Source organism: Balaenoptera ricei, chromosome 5 (assembly GCF_028023285.1).
Source record: "Balaenoptera ricei isolate mBalRic1 chromosome 5, mBalRic1.hap2, whole genome shotgun sequence".
In the NCBI taxonomy this organism is placed as follows: Eukaryota; Metazoa; Chordata; class Mammalia; order Artiodactyla; family Balaenopteridae; genus Balaenoptera; species Balaenoptera ricei.
The window spans coordinates 50,932,463-50,956,732 of record NC_082643.1 but is presented as its reverse complement, the minus strand read 5'-3'; the positions used below and the strand labels follow the sequence as shown (position 1 = coordinate 50,956,732).

At 36.0% G+C, this 24,270-nt stretch overlaps 1 protein-coding gene across 3 annotated transcripts in view; it reads left to right on the top strand.

Moving 5' to 3' along the window:
* USO1 (USO1 vesicle transport factor) overlaps positions 1–23,963 on the top strand; it is an 88,733-nt gene extending 64,770 nt beyond the window's left edge. For 2 of the 3 annotated variants that reach the window (XM_059922832.1, XM_059922830.1), the window contains 15 exons: positions 934–1,022; positions 1,419–1,573; positions 2,187–2,398; positions 4,057–4,077; positions 9,612–9,722; positions 10,071–10,189; positions 10,343–10,524; positions 10,793–10,914; positions 13,397–13,535; positions 15,649–15,812; positions 16,788–16,877; positions 19,346–19,444; positions 20,733–20,840; positions 22,214–22,429; positions 22,978–23,963. In XM_059922832.1, coding sequence (XP_059778815.1) covers positions 934–1,022; positions 1,419–1,573; positions 2,187–2,398; positions 4,057–4,077; positions 9,612–9,722; positions 10,071–10,189; positions 10,343–10,524; positions 10,793–10,914; positions 13,397–13,535; positions 15,649–15,812; positions 16,788–16,877; positions 19,346–19,444; positions 20,733–20,840; positions 22,214–22,429; positions 22,978–23,067 — 1,917 coding nt within the window. In that variant the 3' untranslated portion in view covers positions 23,068–23,963. The remainder of the gene's footprint in view (positions 1–933; positions 1,023–1,418; positions 1,574–2,186; positions 2,399–4,056; positions 4,078–9,611; positions 9,723–10,070; positions 10,190–10,342; positions 10,525–10,792; positions 10,915–13,396; positions 13,536–15,648; positions 15,813–16,787; positions 16,878–19,345; positions 19,445–20,732; positions 20,841–22,213; positions 22,430–22,977) is intronic. The other variant, XM_059922831.1, reaches the window with a different exon arrangement.
* Positions 23,964–24,270: the final 307 nt, after the last annotated feature.

The following is a 24,270-nucleotide window of genomic DNA, read 5'->3' as shown; positions in this document are numbered from 1 at the left end:
TCCAACGATCCTTTTTCCTCTCTCTTAACTTGGGGATTCCTTGGTTGTCTGGATTCTGTGTCTTTTTCTCCCACCCCTTGGTTCATTATCTTATTTTATTTAACTTCCTGAGAGAGGGCAAATGGCAAGATAATTTGTTTTTAGCTCTTTCATGTCATTCCCCCACCTGCAGTATGACTCTAATGTTTGGTTAGGTATGGAATTCAGAATTGGAAATCATCAACACTCAACTTTTAGAACATTATTCCAGTGTTGCTGTTAAGAAATCTGAAGCCATTTTGAATCATCATCCTTTTTGTGTAACCTGCTTTCTCTCTCTACAATCTTTCTTTGTTTATGGTTTTCTGAAATTTACTGGTGATGTGCTGTACTACACACCCCACCCCACCCCCAATAATTTTTGGGCCCCTTCAAGCCAGAGACATAAGTACTTCCGTTCTGAGGATGTTTTACGTATTCCTTGACTATTTCCTCTTTTCTGTTTCTGCAACTCTATTAATAGACTGTTAGACTTTCTGGATCCAGTTTGTCTTTTTATTCTGTTTTCTTGGAGGTTTTTTCAACTTCATCCTTAAATTGAATTTTTAATTTGTTACGTTTTAAATTTGTTCTCTGATTTTATTTTTAAGCATCCTTTTCTTGTTTCATAGAAATGGATTCTATCTCATAGGAGATATTAATTATAGTTTTTTGAGATTTTAAATGCATGTGGTCAAGTATTATTTTTAGTTAGAGGCCTACGCCTAATGTTTTAAAATGTTATCTCAAGAAAGTGTTACAAGACTATAATGCTGTCACTGATTTTTTTGGTGTCTAAGTTTTGCCGTTTAAAAGCAAAAAGCAAAAGAATATAACATTTTCTTCTTTTGAAAACAGGTGTTTTCCCTTGACTGACTTTCTCTAAATTCTCTCCCCCATCCCCATTCATTACAGACCATTAATACTGTATCAGAAGTTATTCGAGGCTGCCAAGTAAACCAAGACTACTTTGCTTCTGTAAATGCACCTTCAAACCCACCAAGGTAGGAAAAGGGAAATACTGAGATCCCACAGAGGAAGTAAAAACTTACTTTGGGATTTTAGGATATCTCATATACACATCTTATTCTTTTAAGAAGTTCAGTCATGTGTTTTGAAACAAATTATCTGACAAGATAAATATGTTGGTATTTTAAGAGTTTGTGTTCTTTGGAACTTATGTATTTGGGCTCAGGTATCACTTCCTAGTTATGTGCCTTAAGCAAACAGATCACTTCATTTCTCACAGCTGCAGTTATCTTTTCTGTGAAATGGAGATGAAAATAGTTACTCGTTTGTGTTCTGGCTATGGTTTTTCAGTCAATAAAAATGACTAGTTATTGATTTGTGTACCTGGATTGCAATGTTTCTTTTTGTTCTTTTCTTTTTAAATGCAACAGACCAGCCATTGTAGTACTTCTTATGTCCATGGTTAATGAAAGGCAGCCATTTGTATTGCGCTGTGCTGTTCTCTACTGTTTCCAGTGTTTCTTATATAAAAATCAGAAAGGACAAGGAGAAATTGTGTCAACACTTCTACCTTCCACTATTGATGGTAAATAATTTAATTCTTTTTTTTTTTTTAATATTTATTTGGTTGCACCAGGTCTTAGTTGTGGCAGGCGGGCTCCTTAGTTGCAGCATGCATGTGGGATCTAGTTCCCTGACCAGGGATCGAACCCAGGCCCCCTGTGCTGGGAGCGCAGAGTCCTATCCACTGCGCCACCAGGGAAGTCCCGTAAATAATTTAATTCTAATTTCAGTTTTAAAGTAAGTAATTGTCTTTTAAGCTTTTAATGGTAAAATATATCATAAGTGTGTAGTAGATATTTAAATGTAGAATATTAGAATGTAATAGAATATTTAAAATATTGCATTTCCTTAAATTTGTTTTAGAAATGTAGTTTTTAATTAAGGTAATAATTTCTGGAGTATTACCATCATCGGTTTGATGCCTAAAGAATTCTAATATTTCTTTGTTCTGCAACTTTTCTTCCAAAGTACTTTTTTGTCATCTTTCCATTTGTTTTTGAAAAAACAGACTTTTGAAAGTGTTAACTTAATACTACTAATTAACAAAATTTTAAGTAGCATTTCATACTATTTTTGTGTGTTTGGAAAGCAACATAATTAATTTTTACCTTATTATCTGCCTGCCATCTTTGTAGCAACAGGTAATTCAGTCTCAGCTGGTCAGTTGTTGTGCGGAGGTTTATTTTCTACTGATTCACTTTCAAACTGGTGTGCTGCTGTGGCCCTTGCCCATGCTTTGCAAGAAAATGCTACCCAGAAAGAACAATTGCTCAGGGTTCAACTTGCTACAAGTATTGGCAACCCTCCAGTTTCTTTATTGCAACAGTGCACCAACATCCTTTCACAGGTAAGGTAGCCAGCAAAACTTCTCTAAGTTGGGTGGGGGGGGAGAGAAAGTTTCACTTTGATGTCAGTGATACAGGGATTTAAGGATGTCCTTAGTAGATGTAGATGAAAAAGGAGAGAGGCAAGGACTGCTCATTAGCTCATTGTCACCAGAAACGGTTTTGTGGAGAGAAAGCAATAAATATTCTTATAAGAATGGTTTTGCCAAATTGTGAATAAGGTCTGCATCATGATGGGAGCACATGTTCTGGACAGAAAGGTGGTTTTTTTGGATTTGTTTTCTTTTTATATCATCCACACAATTCTTGCATGTCATTTTCTGTTTCTGCTTAATAGCTGAATTCGGGTCATTTGTGAGCGGGAATAGAATAGAGTGGTTCATAGCTGTGCACCTTGCTCTTTCTCTTCCCAGAGCAATTGATCTTCCTTTCAGAAAACAAAAATAAAATACCACCCCAATGCTTATATAGTTAAACAGTAAACCCCCTGATGTCTGTGAGCTCTCAAATCCTCAAAATGCCAAGGCATATAATTTACCTAGTAAGATGTAGGTAAACAACTTAAAATGTTTGCATTCCTTTAGACTCCTAATGAAAACAGCGAAAAGCTTCATTGAAATGTGGATGCTAAGGCATTTAGGAATGTCCCTTACTATTATTAGATGATTTGCCCACATGTGCCAGCCTTGCTGTTAAACAATTCAGGTTCATGCTTTAGCAAAACTGTAAAGTCATAGACATTCAGAGTCACTCAAGGAGAGTAAAAATGTACATAAGTCTAAAATTGGTCTGTCCACTGGTATTATCCTATCCCTTCCCCCTGATATGCAGAGTCCTTCTTAATTTTTAATTTTGCCACACTTGTTGAATTGTTTTATTGTGACCTTTTAGAGAACATCAGTGCTATCCGTATGAAGTTATAAATGAAACCTTGAAAATTAACAGTACTGAAATGGGGAGTTGAACACTTCCTTTGTTGCTTAGAATAGGTTTACTTTGATTGAAAGCCTATTTTATCTTTATCATTTGTCTCTTAGTGATTTTTTAAAAGTACCCAAAGCATTCATATCCTTACTTATTTAATACTTGTCATTCTCTTGTTGCTGTGTGTGGAAACAGCTATTCATTTCTTTTTTTTTTCCTTAATTTTTTATTGGAGTATAGTTGATTTATAATGTTGTGTTAGTTTCACATGTACAGCAAAGTGAATCAGTTATACATGTATCCATTCTTTATTAGATTCTTCTCCCATATAGGTCATTACAGAGTATTGAGTAGAGTTCCCTGTGCTATACAGTAGGTCCTTATTAGGTATCTATTTTATATATAGTAGTGTGTAACAGCTTTTCTTGAGCCAAACAGAAATTAACTGCCCAACAGTCATCACCACATACTTCACTCTAACATTGCAATTACAATTAATGCATAATGAGAAATCCTCAAGATAGTGGTGTGTTACCAGTCTAAGTAATGACAATGCTATAAAATTATCTATTCTCCTCTAAAATGAATATACATTGTTATATAATAAAAGATTAGAACTATCCTGTCCCAAATTATTGGCCTGGGTTTCTAGAGACTGTATTTGAGGGATTTTTCTAGATTTACATTTTTCTAAAGCAGTAATATTTATGAATAATTTTTAATGTATAATTTGCAGGGTGATAAGATCGACCGACGGGTATGTATTACTTGTTTGGGCTTAGGCATTTTCCTCCTACAGCAAGCCTTTTTCTTTGTCTTGGGTTTTGCTGATTGGTTTTTTTAACTGCTTGTTTGAAGTTGTATTCTACTCACACTTGTACGTGTCAGCAAGTTAATCTCTATCGTGGCTCTCCAGTTTTTCTCCGTGGGGTATTGTAGTGGTGTTATTAAGGACTATGGGAATGAGAATCTGAAGCTATACTTGTGCTTCCTTGGGGATGCTTGCACTTTCTGGAATTCCTTGGTTTTGGGTTTTTTGGTGTGATTTTTCACCCAAGCTTGCTTCTTTATTTCCAATGAAACCATTTCAAAGGTAGTAAAATTTAGGATTAAGAATTTTGTCTTTAATCAGTATATGAAAGAATGTGATGACTTTTATATTACTTAGGTTATTGAAAATATACAATAGTAAGTATAATTTTGTAATTTGAAAGAGTTTAAATATCTTGAGTTATTCTGGATGTAACCCATATGCTACACTACCATCGGGGATTAGTTTTTGATGCGTGTTGGGGGAGAGTGTGATTTGTGTTTGGTTTTGATTTGTTTTCTGGAGTATTTGGCAAAAATGGCATGTACCTTAATTCCATATTTGGAATTTGTGTTCATAATTTGTGTTCAATTATGCAGTGTGGATAGTAATAACTGAGGTCCTATTAGGAATTGTATCTTTGTGTATGAGCATGATTTAACACATGTTAATAACTCACACACAGACATATTTGGCAGCTTTAGCTGGCAGAATTTTTTATATTAGGTAAAGTACTTTGTAAGTATACATGTCATTCATTTAAAAGGGAAATTTTTGGAGGTATAATTTATATACAGTAAAATGCACAGACCTTAAGTGTTCAATCTGATGAGTTTTGATGGTTGAATATACTTCTGTAACCACCACCCAAAACAAGATATAGAGCATAGTATTCAGAAACCCAAAAAGTTCCATCATGTCCCTTTCCTATTAATTACTCTGTCCTCAGAGGCCACCACTAAAAAGTGAATCTGATCATAATATTCTAGAACCTCATTTTAATACTTAAACACTGGAAGTTTAAACTGTTAGCTTTTCATATTTTTTAAATGAACAATGCAAAAATACTAAACTTGAAATCCATAGAATAAGAGTATGAGGGATTTTTATTCAGAAAATATAATCGGGGCAACATAGTAGCTTATGTTAAAGGTGATTCAGCTTCGTTTATTTTGTCTGTGTTTCTCTTCCATCCTGTAAAATCTTTGTTTTTGTCAGCGGTTCACAAACTCTAGGGGGCTGAGAAGAGACAGATACTTTTTCTTGACTTAAACCTGTAAACAAACATGCAAACAAATGTGTTTGTGTAACACATAAACAAAATGAATAGTTTTAGTCAGAAAGTGAGGTGTGGCATTCTTTTCCTTTTTTTTTTTTGGCTGCGCTGCATGGCTTGTGAGATCTTAGTTCCCCAACCAGGGATCGAACCTGCGCCCCCTGCAGTGGAAGCGTGGAGTCCTAACCACTGGACCGCCCGGGAATTCCCAAGTGTGGCATTCTTTTAGCTGGTCTAGCTGTTTATATTGTAAGGAATCCATCAGAAAGTGAGAGAGCACTGAAATAGAATGTTTTGATAGCTTTTATTGCTCAATTTCTTATCTTACTTGTTTGGAGGGATAGAGCAGCTTGATCAGGGTTTTGTTGGATTTATATTATTATCAACATTTTATGATAGTATACTGGACAAATACTGTAACATTTTTGCACTCTCTAATAGTTTATTTTTATTTTCATTTTGGAAAATTTCGAAAAATAGAAAGTAGAAAGAGAGTAATGTCCCTCATTCTACTACCCAAAGGTAACTACTGGTAAAATTTCAGGCTTTTTTTTCCCCTATACTGTTTATTTACATAGCAGTGATCATACATTAGATTCTATTTTGTATTCTGCATTTTTTCTTACAAGTATTTTCTGTGTTATTAAACACTAAATCAACATCACTTTATATGGTTGCACAGTATATATTTCACTAAGTAAATATACCCTAAGTTAGTTAACCATTTGCACATTTAATTATCTCCCATTTTTCCCTGTTATAAATCATGGTTTGATGAACATCAGAATAACGTAGTCTGCACAAAAGACCATTATTACAAAGTCCTCCCTTTGCACGTTTACAGTATGCATGGATTTCTGTTAACGCAGCAAAGCAAGGACTTGCCTGCATTTCACTGATGTTTAAAAAAAATTATCCCAGCAATTGTATCATTTTTTTCTTTTCCCAGTTCAAACTTCCGCCATCTATTTTAAATTGGGGGCATTAGTTCTGCTTTTAATATGCTAGTAGGTAGAGAGTCGTAGAGTCACAGAGTTAGAAATGATGGTAATAAGTTTATAACATTTGTAGAGCACTCACTGTGTACCGTGCGCTGTTCTCTAAGTTCTTTACATGTATTAACCCATTTATAATCCATGAGATAGGTATTAACTCTTACCCCTGTTTAAGGATGAGGAAGAGAAGTTAAGTAAGTTGCCTGAAGTTTCATGGCTGTTGAGTTTTAGAACCAGGATATGAATCCTGGTATCCTGGCTTCAGAACCTATCCTCTTAACCTCTTTGAGATCATTTAATCCAACCACCTCTGTTTACTAAATGAAGAAGTTGAGGCCCATGTAGCGTATTGAACTTGTCCAAAGTAAGGCTGTAGAAGATTTGGTTCTTCTAATTCCCAACCAAATGTCATTTTCACCGATACCATACTGCCACTCTTAGAATTAAAACTTTAGTCCTTTAAATTTGAAATGGGTAAATACATGGTTTAGAAATCAAAATGGTACACGAAGTCTTGGCCCCAACCCTGTCCTAGTTCCCCGCCTCCTGTTACTCTTTTCTTCTACATCTGGAAGTGTTTTTTCTGTATATGCCCTGATCTGCACCTTGGTGTTTTGTTTTGTTTTACTTAATAGAATCTCGCACTTCTCCTTGCAAAGTAAAGTAAGATTGCGGTGTGCTAGGTGCTCTCTTCCCCCACAGCCTCCCAACGGTGTGTTGTCACACTTGTACTTTTGCCAGTCTGCTGATAGGTGGAAAATGTTATCTCAGTGAGTTTTAATTTATATTTTTCTTACTAAGAGGCTGAATATTTTTCTATATATTTATGCATCATTTGAAGGTTTTTTCAGTAAACTCTTTTATCATCTGCCCATTTTTCTATCGGGTTGTTAATCATTTCTTCTTTATAGGAACTCATATTAAGGAACTTAACCCTTGCCTGTGATAAGTTACAAATATATTTTTCCTGATAGGATCTTGGTGTTTTGTTTTGGATTTTTTTTTTTTTTTTTTTTTTGGTATCAGACTTTTATTTTATCGCTTCTACATTTTAAGTCATACTTAGGCTTTCGCCACTTCAAGATATTAAGGAATTTGCCAGTATTTCCATCCCATACTTTCTGGTTTCATTCTTGCATTTAAATCTTTGTTCTCTTTCTCTCTGAATTGTGTGAGATATGGATCCTCTGCTCTTTTAAACTGCTCTCTAGTTTTGCCAACATCTTTGAAGTCTGTCTGTAACCACTGATAGTTATATTCTGTCTTTTTCACATACTAAATTTCCATTTGTAGCTGGATCATTTCTGGATTTTCCGTTCTCCTTGATTTCTGTCTGTTCATGAGGTAGTATCACCTCATTGCTCTCTTTCATTTTTTTACAGTTTCTCTAGTTATTCTTGCTTGTTTATTTTTCCATTTGAACTTGAAAACCAGGTTGTTTCGTTCCAGAAAAAAAAAAGAAAACCTGTTGATATTTTTATTTGGATCACATTAATTTTACAAATTAATGTAGAGTCAGTATCTTCATGATCTTGAGTCGTTCTCTCTAAGAACATGTGTCTTTCTGTTGATTGGTGTCTGCTTTTGTGCTCTTTAGAAGTGTTTTTAAACTTTCCTCATTTAGGTTTTATACGGTTTTGATTAGGCTCATTCCTGAGTACTTTATCTTCTTTTGTTGCTGTAGTCAACAGGGTGTTCCATTCTATCTTCTACCTGGTTCTAACTAGTTATGTTTGACTGTGCTCTTCTTAACCTTCAGTTAGACCCCAAAGGACCTACTTTTCAAAATTGAATCTAGTTCCATTTTTCTTTACTCAGACATCAGCCAGTGATTTGATAGAATGCCCTTGTATATACAATGTCAGTATATTTGGTACCTGCAAATGGTATTCCAGTAATTAATTTTTTATGTATAACCAGGGGAAATCAACAAAACATTCACATTTATAACTTGAGTAATTAGCTGTAAATTCTCTGTGGCACATAGTCAGTTGAGAATAACTGTATATTTTTAAACTTCAGTGTACTTGGGTAACATGAAAATATATTGTGGACAGTAATGACATAAAGGCAAGGAAAAAGTAAAAATAATGCCTTATGTAAAAACTAAATTCATGCTGATTAATGCTTACTTGGCAAATCATTTGAAGAGGTCTAATTTGAATTTGTTTAATTAATTATTAAATATACTTGAAAAAAGATTATGGAAAGGCCAAGATACTGACATCAAGATTCATGAAATTAGAACTGTCTGGCTGAGTGATAGAAATTTTTCAAAACACAGTAATGGTTACTTTAAATCCATTCCTTGTCTAGATTTTTGAATAATTGCATTTTGGATATTTTCTGAAATTACTCCCAGAGCGATGCATTACTGTGCTAATTTCCATTATTTTGTTTCAAGCAAGTTTTGTTTTTCTTAAACAAAAGTACAGGTTATGTAATATAATGTGGGCAATGGCAATATTATGAGCTAAGAGAATATCTCATATAAGAGATACAACTGTGTTGTATTAAAATTTAGGAAACTGTAATGTTGATGGACATGCTAGTTTTCAGTATTGTTTAACATACTTGGCAGCAGTATAGTTAGTGGTTTGAGGCACTTAGCTAGTTTAAATAAATCTTTTTCTCCTTCATTAAGTTTGTGATTTCTCATTATTTGGCATTTCTCAGGGGGTTTGAAACATGGTTTATTTACTTTCTTGTTAGAGAAATATATTCGTTAATGAAATTTGACTAAATAATTCAGGAGATTATTTCTTTGTCTTTTTCTTGATGTTTTTTGAAGGAGGTAGAATTTGTCCCCTTATGAGAAAATTGTTTTTAAAATTCCTGTTGAAACATCATAAATTTGCCAGCAAATTTATGTATTTGTAAAGTGTTTTAGGACTGATAAAATTTTTTAAGCATCCACATCATATATTTCTTCCTTAGCATATCAGATTTTCCATTAATAGTATTTTAGATAACCTGGTATATGCTTATGAGCGTGGATCAAGTCTAATTTCTGCTCTCTGTTTATTTTGGGAAGTGCAGCCCAGAGAGTACACAAGAATGCATTCTCTTGTTCAATTTTTAAAATCCAGATTCCTGACACATCTTTTATAAGATGTTAAATATCTTTTTATGCAGATGGGGAGGGATCTTAGGGCAACTTTAAGTCTGAAAAAAATAAAACAAGATTTCTGCCACCTTGTTTATTGCAGGGAAGCAAAATACAGACAAGAGTTGGATTACTAATGTTGCTTTGTACCTGGCTTAGCAACTGCCCCATTGCAGTAACACATTTTCTTCACAATTCAGCCAATGTTCCCTTTGTATCCTTTATGTTTTAGTAAGATACATGTAAGTATTTACCTTTTTTATCTTTTCTATTTCTTCTTCTCAATTAGAGTTAGCTCCATGCCCCAAATATTTGAATCTTCTTTATCTATGTTGCAACTTTTTAAACTGTTATGGTGACACCAATGCTTACTTAAGCTGTGTGTGTGTGTGTGTGTGTGTGTGTGTGTGTGTGTGTACATGTACCATTGTTTTATGTTTGCTTGGACTGTGCATAGAAATTTTTGTAGAAACTCTTACATGAAATACATGTCAAATTCAAATTATAAAACAAAGTACCCTGGATATTATGAACCATTAGTTTTTCTTAACAAAGATTTCAGCTTACAGGACAAATTGCAGAAAATCTTGGAGAGGAAGAACAGTTGGTCCAAGGCTTATGTGCTCTTCTGTTGGGCATTTCGATTTACTTCAATGATAACTCACTTGAGAGCTATATGAAGTAAGTAAGGGGAAAATGCCAGGGGAAAATGACTTGCTAATGTCATCAAGAGATAATGATAAATTTTTTCTGCCAAAGTGTAATGTAGACCAAGCTTTTATGTTTTGTGATGACTTTTTTTTTTTAAGCATCTCAATATGCTTATCTCTGTAGAGAGAAACTAAAACAACTGATAGAGAAGAGGATTGGCAAAGAGAATTTCATAGAGAAACTAGGATTTATTAGCAAACATGAGTTGTATTCCAGAGCATCTCAGAAACCCCAGCCGAACTTCCCCAGTCCAGAATACATGATATTTGATCATGAGTTTACAAAGCTGGTAAAAGAACTTGAAGGTAAGACAACAAAGTTTATCTTGATATTCATTAGAAAGTAGTGCCTAGGATTATATTGTATATGTATATTCTGGAGACATGCACATTATATGATAAGCCTAAAAGTATTTTTTTTTTCCTGGCTCTTGGTCTGTGGCCCATTTAAGGACTTTTGGCATTCAGTAAGATTGGAAAGATGATTTCTTATCTCTCATGCAGTTAGGCCATATGTTTTTACTGACTAAGTCTTAATAATAAAACAGTATTTTAAATAAGTCTTCTTCTACAGGTGTGATAACTAAGGCTATTTATAAGTCCAGTGAAGAAGATAAAAAAGAAGAAGAGGTGAAGAAAACACTAGAGCAGCACGACAGTATTGTGACTCACTACAAAAATATGATTCGAGAGCAAGTACGTACTGATAAATCGTATACAATCTCTGTTATACTGAAAGTATAGATACTTCTCTACTTTAGGGAGGAATTTCTCTTGGCATTTCCAAATGCAAGAGGATACACAAAGTAGAACTCATCGTTTTCCTAAATAATTCAAAAGCATCTGAGTATTCAACAAACTGAGAGCTTAGTATGTGCTAAGCAAGTCTAGTGGTAAAGGTAATCGAAAGTATGTGGCAGCATTGAGAGGCACCTAATTTAGCTAGGTAGGAGCAGGAGCTTGGAGAATACAGAGAAGCTGAGTCCTAAAAGGATAACTATGAGTAAGCTAGGCAGAAGCAGAGAGAGGGACGAGAGGTGTTACTGGCATGGACACAGAACACTCGTTGGCTGTATGAAGGAGAATTTGAGAGGCAAGGCTAGAGGGAGGGAGCCCAAGGAGGAGGTGGTGGTGGTGGGTGGAAATTGGGAAACTGACAGTTGACGATGATGATAGCGGCTGCTGTTTTGTGTACTGTGTTCTAGGTGCTCACCGAATACAGTTAAACGCCATCTCATTTACTTTTCACAACATCCCTACAAAGTAGCTGACATCTGCAGTTCAGAATAAATGAGGAATCAGAGAGTTAGAGAATTTAAACTTGTCCAAGGTCACTCAGTGCTTGGTGGAACAGAATTCAAATACATGTGTGTTACTGGGACTCTAAAGCTCACACTGTGTGGTGTAGAGGGGACGGTCCTGAGAAATGTGGAAACCAAAGAAGATAAAACTGACAGGACTTGGTAGTGATCGGACGTGGGGACGAGGGGGTAGAAAGGGTCAGATACGATCCTTAGATCTCTGTCTTGCGCACCCGAATAGATGACATTAAATTAGATAGAACAAGAGGGAGCTGATTTACTAGAGTGCGTCATGATGAGTTAAGTTGAAACTACATTTGCAAAATCATCAGCTGACATTTCCTTTGCAGGATACCGATGAACCCCACACTTGCGCAGTGTTGAGCACCTTAAACCTTCCGTTACATTCCTTCGCGATGTTTCTTGGTTTTCTTTTCTCATTTAATTCCTCACTGTGGTATATATACCGTTATTGGAATGGAATCCTAGAAAGTGCTGCAGAATTATGGTGTTAAAATTCCAGAGTCATGAAAACAGTACACGGGGGCATCTCATGTGGGGCAGGCTGCTACCACTTCCCTGCCCTGCCCTCCACCCCCTGCTGGTTGTGACCGCTTGAGGCAGGTGTGGCTAGTAAGAGCTTTTGTGTAGAGCCTTCTAAATGAGAGCTGCCTATGTGTTCTTCTCTTCCCCACAATCTGTATTGTTGAGAATGAAATTCTCAGAAAGAATAAAAATGTACTAGTGGTGTATTTAGCGTTCAGTCTGAGCTTTTCAGTTTATAAGCACATTAGTAAATTAGAATCATCTTTGAATGATCCAAATTTGAATCATTACACTACCCATGGTTATTAGGATTTTTCGTCTGTCTTAGTACAAATTTGGAGTCATTTCCAGATGGTAAAATGTAATTTTTAGAGCAATGGGAAATAAATACTTGGAATGTGATATTATAGCCTGCACTTGGAGCTGATAAATATGGTTGATTTGGAAGAAGAAAAGAGTGATTTGACACAATTACTATAATCACTTTTCTTTAGAAATGTTAATTTTAAATATTCTCATCACTTAGCATGCCATTTGGCAATTAGACAACAAACATCGAGAGCTGTAAAATGTTTATATAAACTTTGAATTACATTTGATAATGCATCCTAAGGAAATTCTCCAAAATTCAGGAGAACAGTTATATGGACTAAAATATTTATTATAATGATATTATCATTTAGAAAAATGGAGAGCAACCTCAATGTTGCTTTTGAGTATAAATTACATTGCATCTACTGATTAATATTGGGAAATTTTGATTGAATAGTAAGCAAATTAAAGGTTACAAAATGTATGTGGATGGATTATGACAAGTTTAAAAAACCTGGGTTGGAAAGAATTAGAAGAAAATGAAGGCATAGATTAAATTCTAACTAGTTACACTAGGGTGATAAGAGATGAAACCTCTTTTTTTAAGAATTCTAAATGTCCTGTTATATGATTGTCTTTTAATGTTAAAAGTAACAGAGGTACATACATATATATACATATACTAAGCTTCTTAAATAATTTGGTATAAATATCTTAAATAGTTTGATGGACTATAAAATGAAGTTTTTAAAACTGACCTCCCCCCACCCCCAAACCAAAATTACAGTGAGATTGCAGACTGTGCCATATAATGGGGCCTTGAAATCTTACAGTTCTGCTGCATGTTAATTGGCCTTGGTGCATATATTAATGTGTTATTGCTTAATTATTGAATGCTTTTGGAAATATTGAGTAGTTTAACATCCTCACCCAAAATAATCTCTAATTTTTAATTTGTTCATCCTCTTAATGCTAACTACTCTGAATTTAAAACACTTCAATTATGTTTTGGTTCACAGGATCTGCAACTTGAGGAATTGAAGCAGCAGATTTCTACGTTAAAATGTCAAAACGAACAGCTCCAGACAGCAGTCACACAGCAAGTATCTCAGATTCAGCAACACAAGGATCAGTATAATCTGCTTAAAGTACAGCTAGGTAAGTGTAGCTAGCCATTCCTGCTGTAGTGTCCCCAGGAGCTGGACAAAGTCAGACAGATTATTCTTGTGGACTAGTCTTTCTGTAACCTTAAATTAATCACTGTGACAAACATGTAAGTCAGAGTTTGAAGTCCAAGCTCTCTGCTCTGTGTTTGATTATCTGATCCATTGATTCTCAACCTTAGCTACCTATACATTAAGATCCCCTGAGATTTTTATTTTTTTAATACCAATACTGAAACCCCACTGAGGTTTCTAATTTAATTAGTTGGGGGTTGGGTCCAGGCATCAGTGATTATTAATTTCAAGCTCCCCAGGTGATTCTAATGTCTAGCCAGTTGAGCCAGCCAGTTGACTGGTCTAACCTTTCCATTTTCTTATTTGCAAAACGGAGCTGATAGTAGCACCTGTGTCATCTGAGAATTAAATGAAATAATATATATAAAATTCTAGTTCAGTGCCTGGCACATGCTAGGAGCTCAAATGCTTGTAAATAGTCTCATTCTATACTGCTTATGATTGGAATGCTAGCTACTTAGAAATATAGTTAATTTTATTTATATGAAGGTGACCAAAATTTTCAGAAGAAAATATCTTTTACTTCCTCTATTTATGACGATAATTTGTCAGTTCTTTTAGTCCATATAGAAAGCTATTCCTTTGTGAAGTTTTTAAAAAAATATTTATTTATTTATTTGGCCGCACCGGGTCTTAGTTGCTGCATGTGGGATCTTTAGCTGTGGCATGCGAACTCTTAGTTGTGACATGTGGGATCTAGTTCCCTGACCAGGAGTCGAACCTGGGCCCCCTGCAATGGGAGCGCAGGGTATTAGCCCCTGGACCACCAGGGAAGTGCCCTGTGAAGAATTTTTAAAGGATTTTATTTTCCCTTATATTAATTGACAGAATTGGAATTTCAACTACTGTAATTCTTTTTTTTTTTAAACATCTTTATTGGAGTATAACTGCTTTACAATGGTGTATTAGTTTCTGCTTTATAACAAAGTGAATCAGTTATACATATACATATATCCCCATATCTCTTCCCTCTTGTGTCTCCCTCCCTCCCACCCTCCCTATCCCACCCCTCTAGGTGGTCACAAAGCACTGAGCTGATTTCCCTGTGCTATGCGGCTGCTTCCCACTAGCTATCTATTTTACATTTGGTAGTGTATATATGTCCATGCCACTCTCTTACTTTGTCCCAGTTTACCCTTCCCCCTCCCCGTGTCCTCAAGTCCATTCTCTAGTAGGTCTGTGTCTTTATTCCCGTCTTGCCCCTAGGTTCTTCATGACCTTTTTTAGATTCCATATATATGTGTTAGCATACGGTATTTGTTTTTCTTTTTCTGACTTACTTCACTCTGTATGACAGACTCTAGGTCCATCCACCTCACTACAAATAACTCAATTTTGTTTCTTTTTATGGCTGAGTAATATTCCATTGTATATATGTGCCACATCTTCTTCATCCATTCATCTGTTGATGGACACTTAGGTTGCTTCCATGTCCTGGTTATTGTAAATAGATCTGCAGTGAACATTTTGGTACATGACTCTTTTTGAATTATGGTTTTCTCAGTGTATATGCCCAGTAGTGGGATTGCTGGGTCGTATGGTAGTTCTATTTTTAGTTTTTTAAGGAACCTCCATACTGTTCTCCATAGTGGCTATATCAATTTACATTCCCACCAACAGTGTAATAGGTAAACTACTGTAATTCTTAATCTTAGATCACTAAACCATGCAGTTTAGTCTTAAGACTATGCTATTTTTCTTCCCAGAAACCCTGAAAATATCAGTTCATTATTTTTATCAATACACTATTTTTCGGAACTTCCCTGGCAGTCCAGTGGTTAAGACTCCATGCTCCCAACGTAGGGGGCATTGGGATCCCTGGTCAGGGAACTAAAATCCTACATGCCGCACCTACGGCGTGGCTGGAAAGCAAAACAAAACAAAACAAAACACTATTTTGCAAAGATGAAATGTGCTTACAAAAATCCTACCAAAGTAATTATTAAGGAAAGTATGTATTTATTTTATACTTGAATCGTCAATTCAAAAAATGAAAAGTTTCGTGCTAGCTTTTCAAATTTTATGCCTAATAGGAAAAGACAATCAGCATCAAGTTTCTTACAGTGATGGGGCTCAGATGAATGGTATTCAGACAGAAGAAGTTGGTAGGTTGCGAGAAGAGATAGAAGAATTAAAAAGTAATCAGGAACTTTTACAAAGCCAACTGGCTGAAAAGGACTCTTTCATTGAAAATTTGGTAAGTGAATGTTGACATTTTTTAAACAGGAAGTCAAGAATAATTCTCATTATCCAGCTTGTTTATTTTTATGGATCCCTTAAGCTACAGTATCATATTAAGGTTTTAGAATATGAGCTCTGGTGTCAGACTGTCTAAAGCTTCAGTGCTTCCTAGCTAACTGAATTTGAGCAACTTAGTTAACCTCTTTAAATTTGTTTCCTGAGCTATAAAACGGTGGTGGTGATATCTGTCTCATTGCTGTGAGAATTAAATGAGATGCTCTGTTAAAAGCTCTTTCACTGATTTTTTTTTAAAGGTAGATTTTATTAATTTCTTTAAAAATCTCTATTTTTTTACTTTCGGCTACGTTGGGTCTTTGTTGCTGTGCGTGGGCTTTCTCTGGTTGCGGCGAGCAGGGGCTACTCTTCACTGTGGTGCGCAGGCTTCTCATTGCAGTGGCTTCTCTTGTCGCAGAGCACGGGCTCTAGGCGCATGGGCTTCAGTAGTTGTGGCACACGGGCTCAGTAGTTGTGGCTCGTGGACTTTAGAGTGCAGGATCAGTAGTTGTGGCACACGGGCTTAGTTGCTCCACGGCATGTGGGATCTTCCTGGACCAGGGCTCAAACCCATGTCCCCTGCATTGGCAGGCAGATTCTTAACCATTGTGCCACCAGAGAAGCCCTGTATAAGGTTCTTTTAATACATGGAAATCACTCAATAAATACCTGCTTTTATGCTCTTTCTTCGTATGACCTCAGTTAAGTGCCTAGATTTAATAAATTACTTGGTATGAGTATAAATTTATTAGCTATGGAAAATTTGTAGACAATATGTGCTATGTTGAAATGTTATTTTGGGTATAAAATTTAAAATGTCAAGGTGAAATTTTTTGGTAAACGTATACCAGTCATAGCTTATATGTGTACAGTTTTGGTTTTTTTCTGTCTCTTTAAACTGAATTTATTTCATAGTTTATTTCTGTGCTCTTTGTAGAAATCGTCCCAACCATCACCTGGCACAAATGAACAGTCTTCAGCAACAGCTTCAGCAAGAGATTCTGAACAAATTGCAGAATTAAAACAGGTCATTTTTCAGCTTGATCCAAGCTCTGTTTTATCTTGTTTTAATTATAATAGCATAACAGCACTGCAGTTCCATTAATCTAGAACTGCTTTGTCAGGTGTAAGCAAAATTTGATAGTGAAGACAGCCATTTGAAAATCCAGAAACTGTTTTAATTATACAGTAATGGTATTTTGCTTTATATTGTGTTTTTATTTTTCAGTGATGTTCTTTTTAACAGATCTCAGCATCTTACCCAGATTATTTATATAGATTATCAGTAAACTAACAAGGAAACTTTAAATATATTTATAAGCCACAAATATGAAGATATAAATTCTTATGCCTAATTTTCATGATAACTGGTTGATTAAATGTATTGGGCATTTAAGTCATTCTATCCAGAAAAATGTTGGTTTTTAGAATTGGAAAAGGGAAAAACAGGAAGTAAACTTGTGTATATCTCAATTAGATGACTCTAGCTAAAAAGCAAAATAAACTTTTTCTGCTATAGTAATTTATATTGTTTAGAAAAGCAAATAAGCCTTTTCTTCCTTCCATCCTCCCTTCCTTCCTTCCTTTCTTATGAAAGGAATATATGTTTCTTTAAAAAAAAAAAAGTGATACTAAAGAAAGAAGTGAACAGCCTGGCCAAGCTAGAACTAACTTCCTTCTCCCTCCAGTAGCCAGCTGGTCCTCACCCACTGACATGTCTGATCTGATGGGAATGACCAGACAGAGAGAAACAAAATGTCTTATTTTGATAGTGTCTTTGTACCCCAGAGTAGATTCTACAATCTACTTAAATTATATTATTTAAAAATAATAATAATAATTTGTCATTAACGATTTACAACTCTCCAATATGTGTCCATAATGTTTCATTCTTGTGAGGAAGAGTAATATCTATTTTGATTTAATTAATTCTAGAACTATATTAAAATTAAAGGGAATTAAGTTATTAATATACACCCTTAGTTTGTAAATCCCAAGTAAAAATTTTTACTTTTTGTGTTTCCCAAAGATATATTTTAAATTTTATTTATTTATTTATTTATTTGGTTGCGCCAGGTCTTAGTGTGGCACACGGGCTCCTTCGTTGCGGCACATGGGCTCCTTAGTTGTGGTATGCGGGCTCCTTAGTTGCGGCATGCATGTGGGATCTAGTTCCCTGACCAGGGATCAAACCTGGGCCCCCTGCATTGGGATCGCAGAGTCTTACCCACTGCACCAGCAGGGAAGTGCCCCAAAGATATATTTTAAATGACAGTTTTGTTTTTTATAATATGTAGTAAAATATGGTATAAAAAGAAGACCAAAAAGGTTCATAATTTCCATGTTTACATGACTCATTTTGATAACCGAAAAAAAGCAATCAAAGAAAAGGCATGTATGTACATGATAGAAAGTTTTAAGAGAATAAAAAAGCTTTTTACATGACAGCATCCCACTACTTACCACAATATCTCCAGACACTGCCAGATATCTTGGGGGAAGATAGCCCCTAGTGGAAAACCACTGTTACGATTGCTTTATTTTCCTGTACTTTTTCTGGGGGGGAGGGAGAGAGCAAGAAGTTTGGAAATTTCAACATCTATAATATATAAACTTTCAATTAATTCTGCCACTTTCACTACAGTACCTTTTTTTTTTTTTTTTTTGCCACACTGTGTGGCATGCAGGATCTTAGTTCCCCAACCAGAGCTCGAACCTGTGCCCCCCTGCATTGGGAGCGTGGAGTCTTAACCACTGGACTGCTAGGGCAGTCTAATGCTTTCATCTATGTTTGGTGGCCCCCTAGTCTAAAACCATCCTATTTTGCCCTTTTCAAATAATATACCTTTAATCTTCCACCAGGAGAAAAGGAAAAGTTACCTGATGCATGAGATTAGGACAGGGATTTGGTGGTCTATTCCTAAGCCGGCTTTCAACCAACCCTGCTGTTTTTGACTCCATTTTTACTCACACTTTCCAAAACATCCCAGGCCCTTTGGTAGTTATGCATTGTAAGTCAGGTAGCAGCATGGCTTTCTAAAAGGTCAGCCTACGTTTCAGCTCTCTCACGTGTGCTGAGTCAGTTGCCACTGTCGTTTGCTTTCTGAAATTCCCCAATTTATTGCTCTTTTCTCTTCTCTTACTCTCTGTCCTTGTGGGTTTCTCCCTCCTGCCCACCCTTCCTCTGTCCCTCTCTCCCTACCTCCTTCCCACCTTCCTTTCTCTTTCCCTTCCTCCCTCCCTTTATAATTTTTTTACATTGGATCTCGCAAGGAAGCAGAGGTGAACATGTTTAATCTACACGTTTAATTCTCCATATTGAACCCACCAAGTTCAAGAATAGTTCTTCCACTTAAATTTTAAAACTTGGAAGTTGTGATTTTAGAGAGAAGGGCCAAGAAAGGAAATAATTTTTTATTTCTTCCTGTAAATAGACATTTCCTTGATGAAATTAATGCTATTTAATGTTACAACTTAACTATTTTTGTCTCTTAGGAACTGGCAACATTGAAGTCTCAGTTAAACTCACAGTCTTCGGAGATCACCAAACTACAGACAGAAAAGCAGGAGCTGTTACAGAAAACAGAAGCATTTGTAAGTTAATTATTGTTTTGTTCTCAAAGGTAGTAAACACAAGGTTGAAAGGTTATTTATCAGCCACTATGGAAAAGAAGCAGATTGGTCAGATAGCACCTTCCATTCAGGTTATCCATTGGCCAGAGTTCCAGTCACATAGGCTTCTTGGCCATGAGGACAGCCATATTATAGTCAGACTCACCAGGTCAGTTTAATCAGTTACTTATGGTTCATTTTGTTGGTATTTTATATTTCACCCCATCTTTGTCTCCTTCAGTCTAACCCGGCAGGTTTTCTGCTGGTATAAAATTGTCAGAAACCTTGTTGGTGACCCATGCAATTCACAGGGTTCCAAGCCATCAAGCAGGGTCCTCCTGGATCCCTCCTGGGGAACCACGTCTCTATTCCAGCTTCTACAGAGATGGTTGATTGTGTCCATGTGTCACACGAGTAACCACCTCACAAATGGCTGTCCAGCCACACCCTTGATGTTTCACTAGAACGTGCTTTGTCATTTATTGCAATAGGGATAGGCTGAGAGTCTTCTGAATCTTCAAGCTCTGATTCCCTTTTCTTAACAGCTCCTCCTTCAGTTGACCTCTGTCCTCTCACATTTCACTGTAAGCGGCAAGGAGAGACCAGCCACACCTTCAGTGCTTTAGCTAGAGGTTTCCTCAGCTCAGTAGTTCATCACTCGCAAGTTTTGCTTTTCACAACACTCGAACACAATCCAGCTAAGTTCTTTGCCACATTATATATAACAAGGATCACCTTTCCTCCACTTTCCAGTAGCATGTTCCTCATCTCTGAGAGCTCACCAAAACCTGGAACATCCATACTTCTACCAACATTCTGTTCATGATGATATGTGTTTTCTCTAAGACCATAGACGCTTTCTCTATAGAAAGCTTTATGAGCCCTTACTAGAATCACCTTTAATGTCCATATTTCCATCAACAGTCTCTTCAAGCTAATTTAGGCTTTGTCTAACATGAACCTCAAAATTCTTTTAGCCTCTGCCAGTTCCAAAGCCCCTTCCACAGCTTGAGGTATTTGCTTACCCCAGCCTTCCTCATACTCTGATGAGAGCTGATGCCACGCCACTCCTGACTCAGCCTCCTGCTCCACTGAAGGGGCGACTTATCTATGCAGGGAAAGCACTTTACTGTGGGTAAATACATGAAGAATTAGACTTTCTGTTATTGGAAAGAAAATTTCCAAATAGCTAGGAAATTAAATCATCTTTGGAATCTCGTTTTGATTGTAACTGTAAAGAAACATCTTTTTTTCCAATTTCTACTTTCAGGCAAAATCAGTTCCTGTACCAGGAGAGAGTGAAACTGTAATAGCTACAAAAACTACTGATGTAGAAGGAAGACTATCTGCATTATTACAAGAAACTAAAGAATTAAAGGTTGGTTTTGGTGAAACTTTTATTCATTGCATATTATATGAAATGAACTCCGGAAATTTGATTTTATTTCACTTAATTTCTCAAATTCTTAGATTTATGAAGAAAGTTAATGGAGTGTAATTTTATCTCACAATACGTCCATTCCTATTTGTATGACTAAAGGTGGCACAAGTGAAGGGTTTTTGTTTTGTTTTGTTTGTTTTGGCTGTGTTGGGCTTCGTTGCTGCGCGCAGGCTTTCTCTAGTTGCAGTGAGCGGGGGCTGCTCTTCGTTGCAGTGCACAGGCTTCTCATTGCGGTGGCTTCTCTTGTTGCGGAGCACGGGCTCTAGGCACATGGGCTTCAGTAGTTGCAGCACACGGGCTCAGTAGTTGTGGTTCGCAGGCTATAGAGCTCAGGCTCAGTAGTTGTGGCACACTGGCTTAGTTGCTCCACGGCATGTGGGATCTTCCCAGACTAGGGATCAAACCCGTGTCCCCTGCATTGGCAGGCAGATTCTTAACCACTGTGCCACCAGGGAAGTCCCACAAATGAAAACTTTTAAATGCCATTTCAAATAGTGGTATTAAATATATAAAATAAGAATGTATATGAATGTACTTTGAAAGTAAAAACAGATTTTAGTAAGAGTAAAAGATAGTTAAGTTTGCTTATCAATCTTTAATCACAGTAAGAAACGAGGAGTATAGATTTGGCTAATACACAAGCCACCTGTAGGTTTTCCATAGGCTGAGGAACACAGGCATATTAAATCCTGCCAGCCTTTTGTGTGACAGAGAAATCAAAATAGATAACATGAAGAAAGTAATGAGGTAACAGTAATAAAAATAAAAGGTAGGAATTAAAACATGGAAAAAGGAAGATAATATATGATTTTTGCCTTTTGGATTGTGGTCAAATTATTTTATTTTTAAACCATTGATTTTACTTGAAGCTATTTTTCTTTTCCATTTAATTGTATGTGTGAAGTTGGATAGAATTTTATTTTTAAACTTGAATTCTAATTCTGATGGCTAACCAGGCTTCTGCTATAAAATGTTTTGTGTCTTTATTTATTCCTCTGATTATCTGAAATGGTAGGATTTTTTTGAGGAATAGGTAATTGATACTATTTTTGGTTCTTAAACTCTATTTTTCACAGTAACCATCTTTGATGTATAGCCTAACATAAATTCTCATGTTACTAGATGAGTGTGTGTGTGTGTGTGTGTGTGTGTGTGTGTGTGTTTTAAACCTCCTGTTCCCCCAACCCCTAACCCCAAATTCTTCAGACTAGACAAGCGCAGCAATTTATCAAAGAAGGAACATATTTGTTAAAACCCTAGGAGAGTGAATACTAATTTTAGATTAGTGATTTTCACCTTTCTTTTCCTAGAATGAAATTAAAGCTCTGTCTGAGGAAAGAACTGCTATTAAAGAGCAGCTGGATTCGTCTAACAGTACCATTGCCATTTTACAAAATGAGAAAAACAAGCTTGAGGTGGACATTGCAGACTCTAAAAAAGAACAAGATGATCTCTTGGTGCTGTTGGCTGATCAGGATCAGAAAATATTTTCATTAAAGAATAAACTCAAGGAACTTGGTCATCCAGTAAGACTGCAGTGTTTCCAAAAATGATTTATATTGTGTTTCTTTATGATGTATTTTTAAATATTGTACTGTGACATGGGAATGTTGTGCCTATATATCGATACTACAGGCAGAGATCTGTAGGTACGTGAACGTGGTATCATCTGCACTGCTCTTATGGTATTCAGTGAATTGACTTAAGACACAGGTTAGATGCAGTTTCCAGCGTTTGTTAACTGTTCTCTTTGGGGCTCTGAGCCTAGAAAGTGAATTGATTTGATTGCTCCTGTGGTCACAAGACTCTCGCTATCCAAATGTGTCGTCCTCTTTTGCCGTGTTGATTCAGGTTTGTGTGTAGAGAGGTGTAGCCATCTGGCAGCAAGTTAACCTATGTATCTCGTCTCATGTTAAAAATGACAGGGAGCCTCGAACATTAAATCAAGGAAATCAGATGGCCTGTAATGTACTTTAATTTCTGGAGTAAAGAATTTATCAACAGAGTAGATATCATTATGTGTTGAATGTGAAGTGAGCAGATCCTCAATGTTAAATGTATATTTTCCCTTTAGGTTGAAGAAGAGGATGAACTTGAATCCGGAGACCAAGATGATGAGGACGATGAAGATGAAGATGACAGCAAGGAACAGGGTCATATCTAGCTTTACAATCTCTAGGAATGATAGGGGTTACATTGTAACTTTGAAGACGGAGTCTTAAGACAGTGCTTTGGTTTGCCTCCACAGAAAGTAAAGATTTAGAAACCAAGTGGCAGACATTCACTAATACAACTATTGATGTATTTTTAAAATGAAGCCGCCACCCATGTTGATAATCCTGTTATTCTAACTTTATGTAGAACACACATCTTTTATCGAACTGAACTATCCCAAAATATAATTTGCAAAGAGCTTCAGACACCAAAAATATAATATTTTCAGGCATGAGGTGGCAATGCTCTTTGCCTTTTAGTTCATTGGTTATATAAGTTCTGTATTTGTCTGCTATTTTTACTTTTCAGAATTTGTGACTTTAAATACTAACATGATTGATTTAATGTGTGTTGGAATCATTGTTTCTAAATTCAGTATTGGAGTTCTTAGCTAATGATTTCCTTTTAAAGGAATGGATTTACTTAAAGGCAAGATAGCATTATTCTGGGGGATAATATATCATCAGCCCTCCATCCAATGTGACTCCTAAGATGAGTAGATTAGGACAGTTTAGAATGAGTGCCTTGACACTTGATATGGCTGCATTCTGTACCTCAGTGAAGAAGAAGGATATTAGCGCACAGTGAAGAGGATGGTGTTTCTGAGAAACTTCTGCAACAGTGTATCAGCATGTGTTTGGTTTTGGTTTTATTTTTAAGCTAAACATTAAAACAAATTACAAGTTAACAGCTCATACAGCTCAGAATTAGTATTATTGTTTGATTATTATAAAACATATTATGTTCCTAGTTTTAAAAAGATCCAAACTATGGTTTATATAATTTATTGGCATTTTTGCTGAATAGGTTTAAGTCAGATAATAGATTTTTAAAAAACAATGAAGCAATGTGTCAAAATTTAATGTTTTCGTAATAAAAATAGATATTATGTTCACTTAATCCCTGGTCATGGTTCCCTCTTTTAGATTTTGAGAGTAGTAGTCTTTGTACAAGATGAGGCAGAAGGAAGGGTGAGAGGAGTCCTTCTCTTACTAAAAGGACTTTGCTATAACTGCGTGATAACAGCAATCTTATCATTTAAAGCTAATAATAAGGATTCCATAAGATTGGAGAGGGCTAATTGGAGCAGAAGCAGAAGTTGGAGAAGGGTTTGGATGTTTCTAAATTGAGCATTGGAGTTCTTTCTTCACAG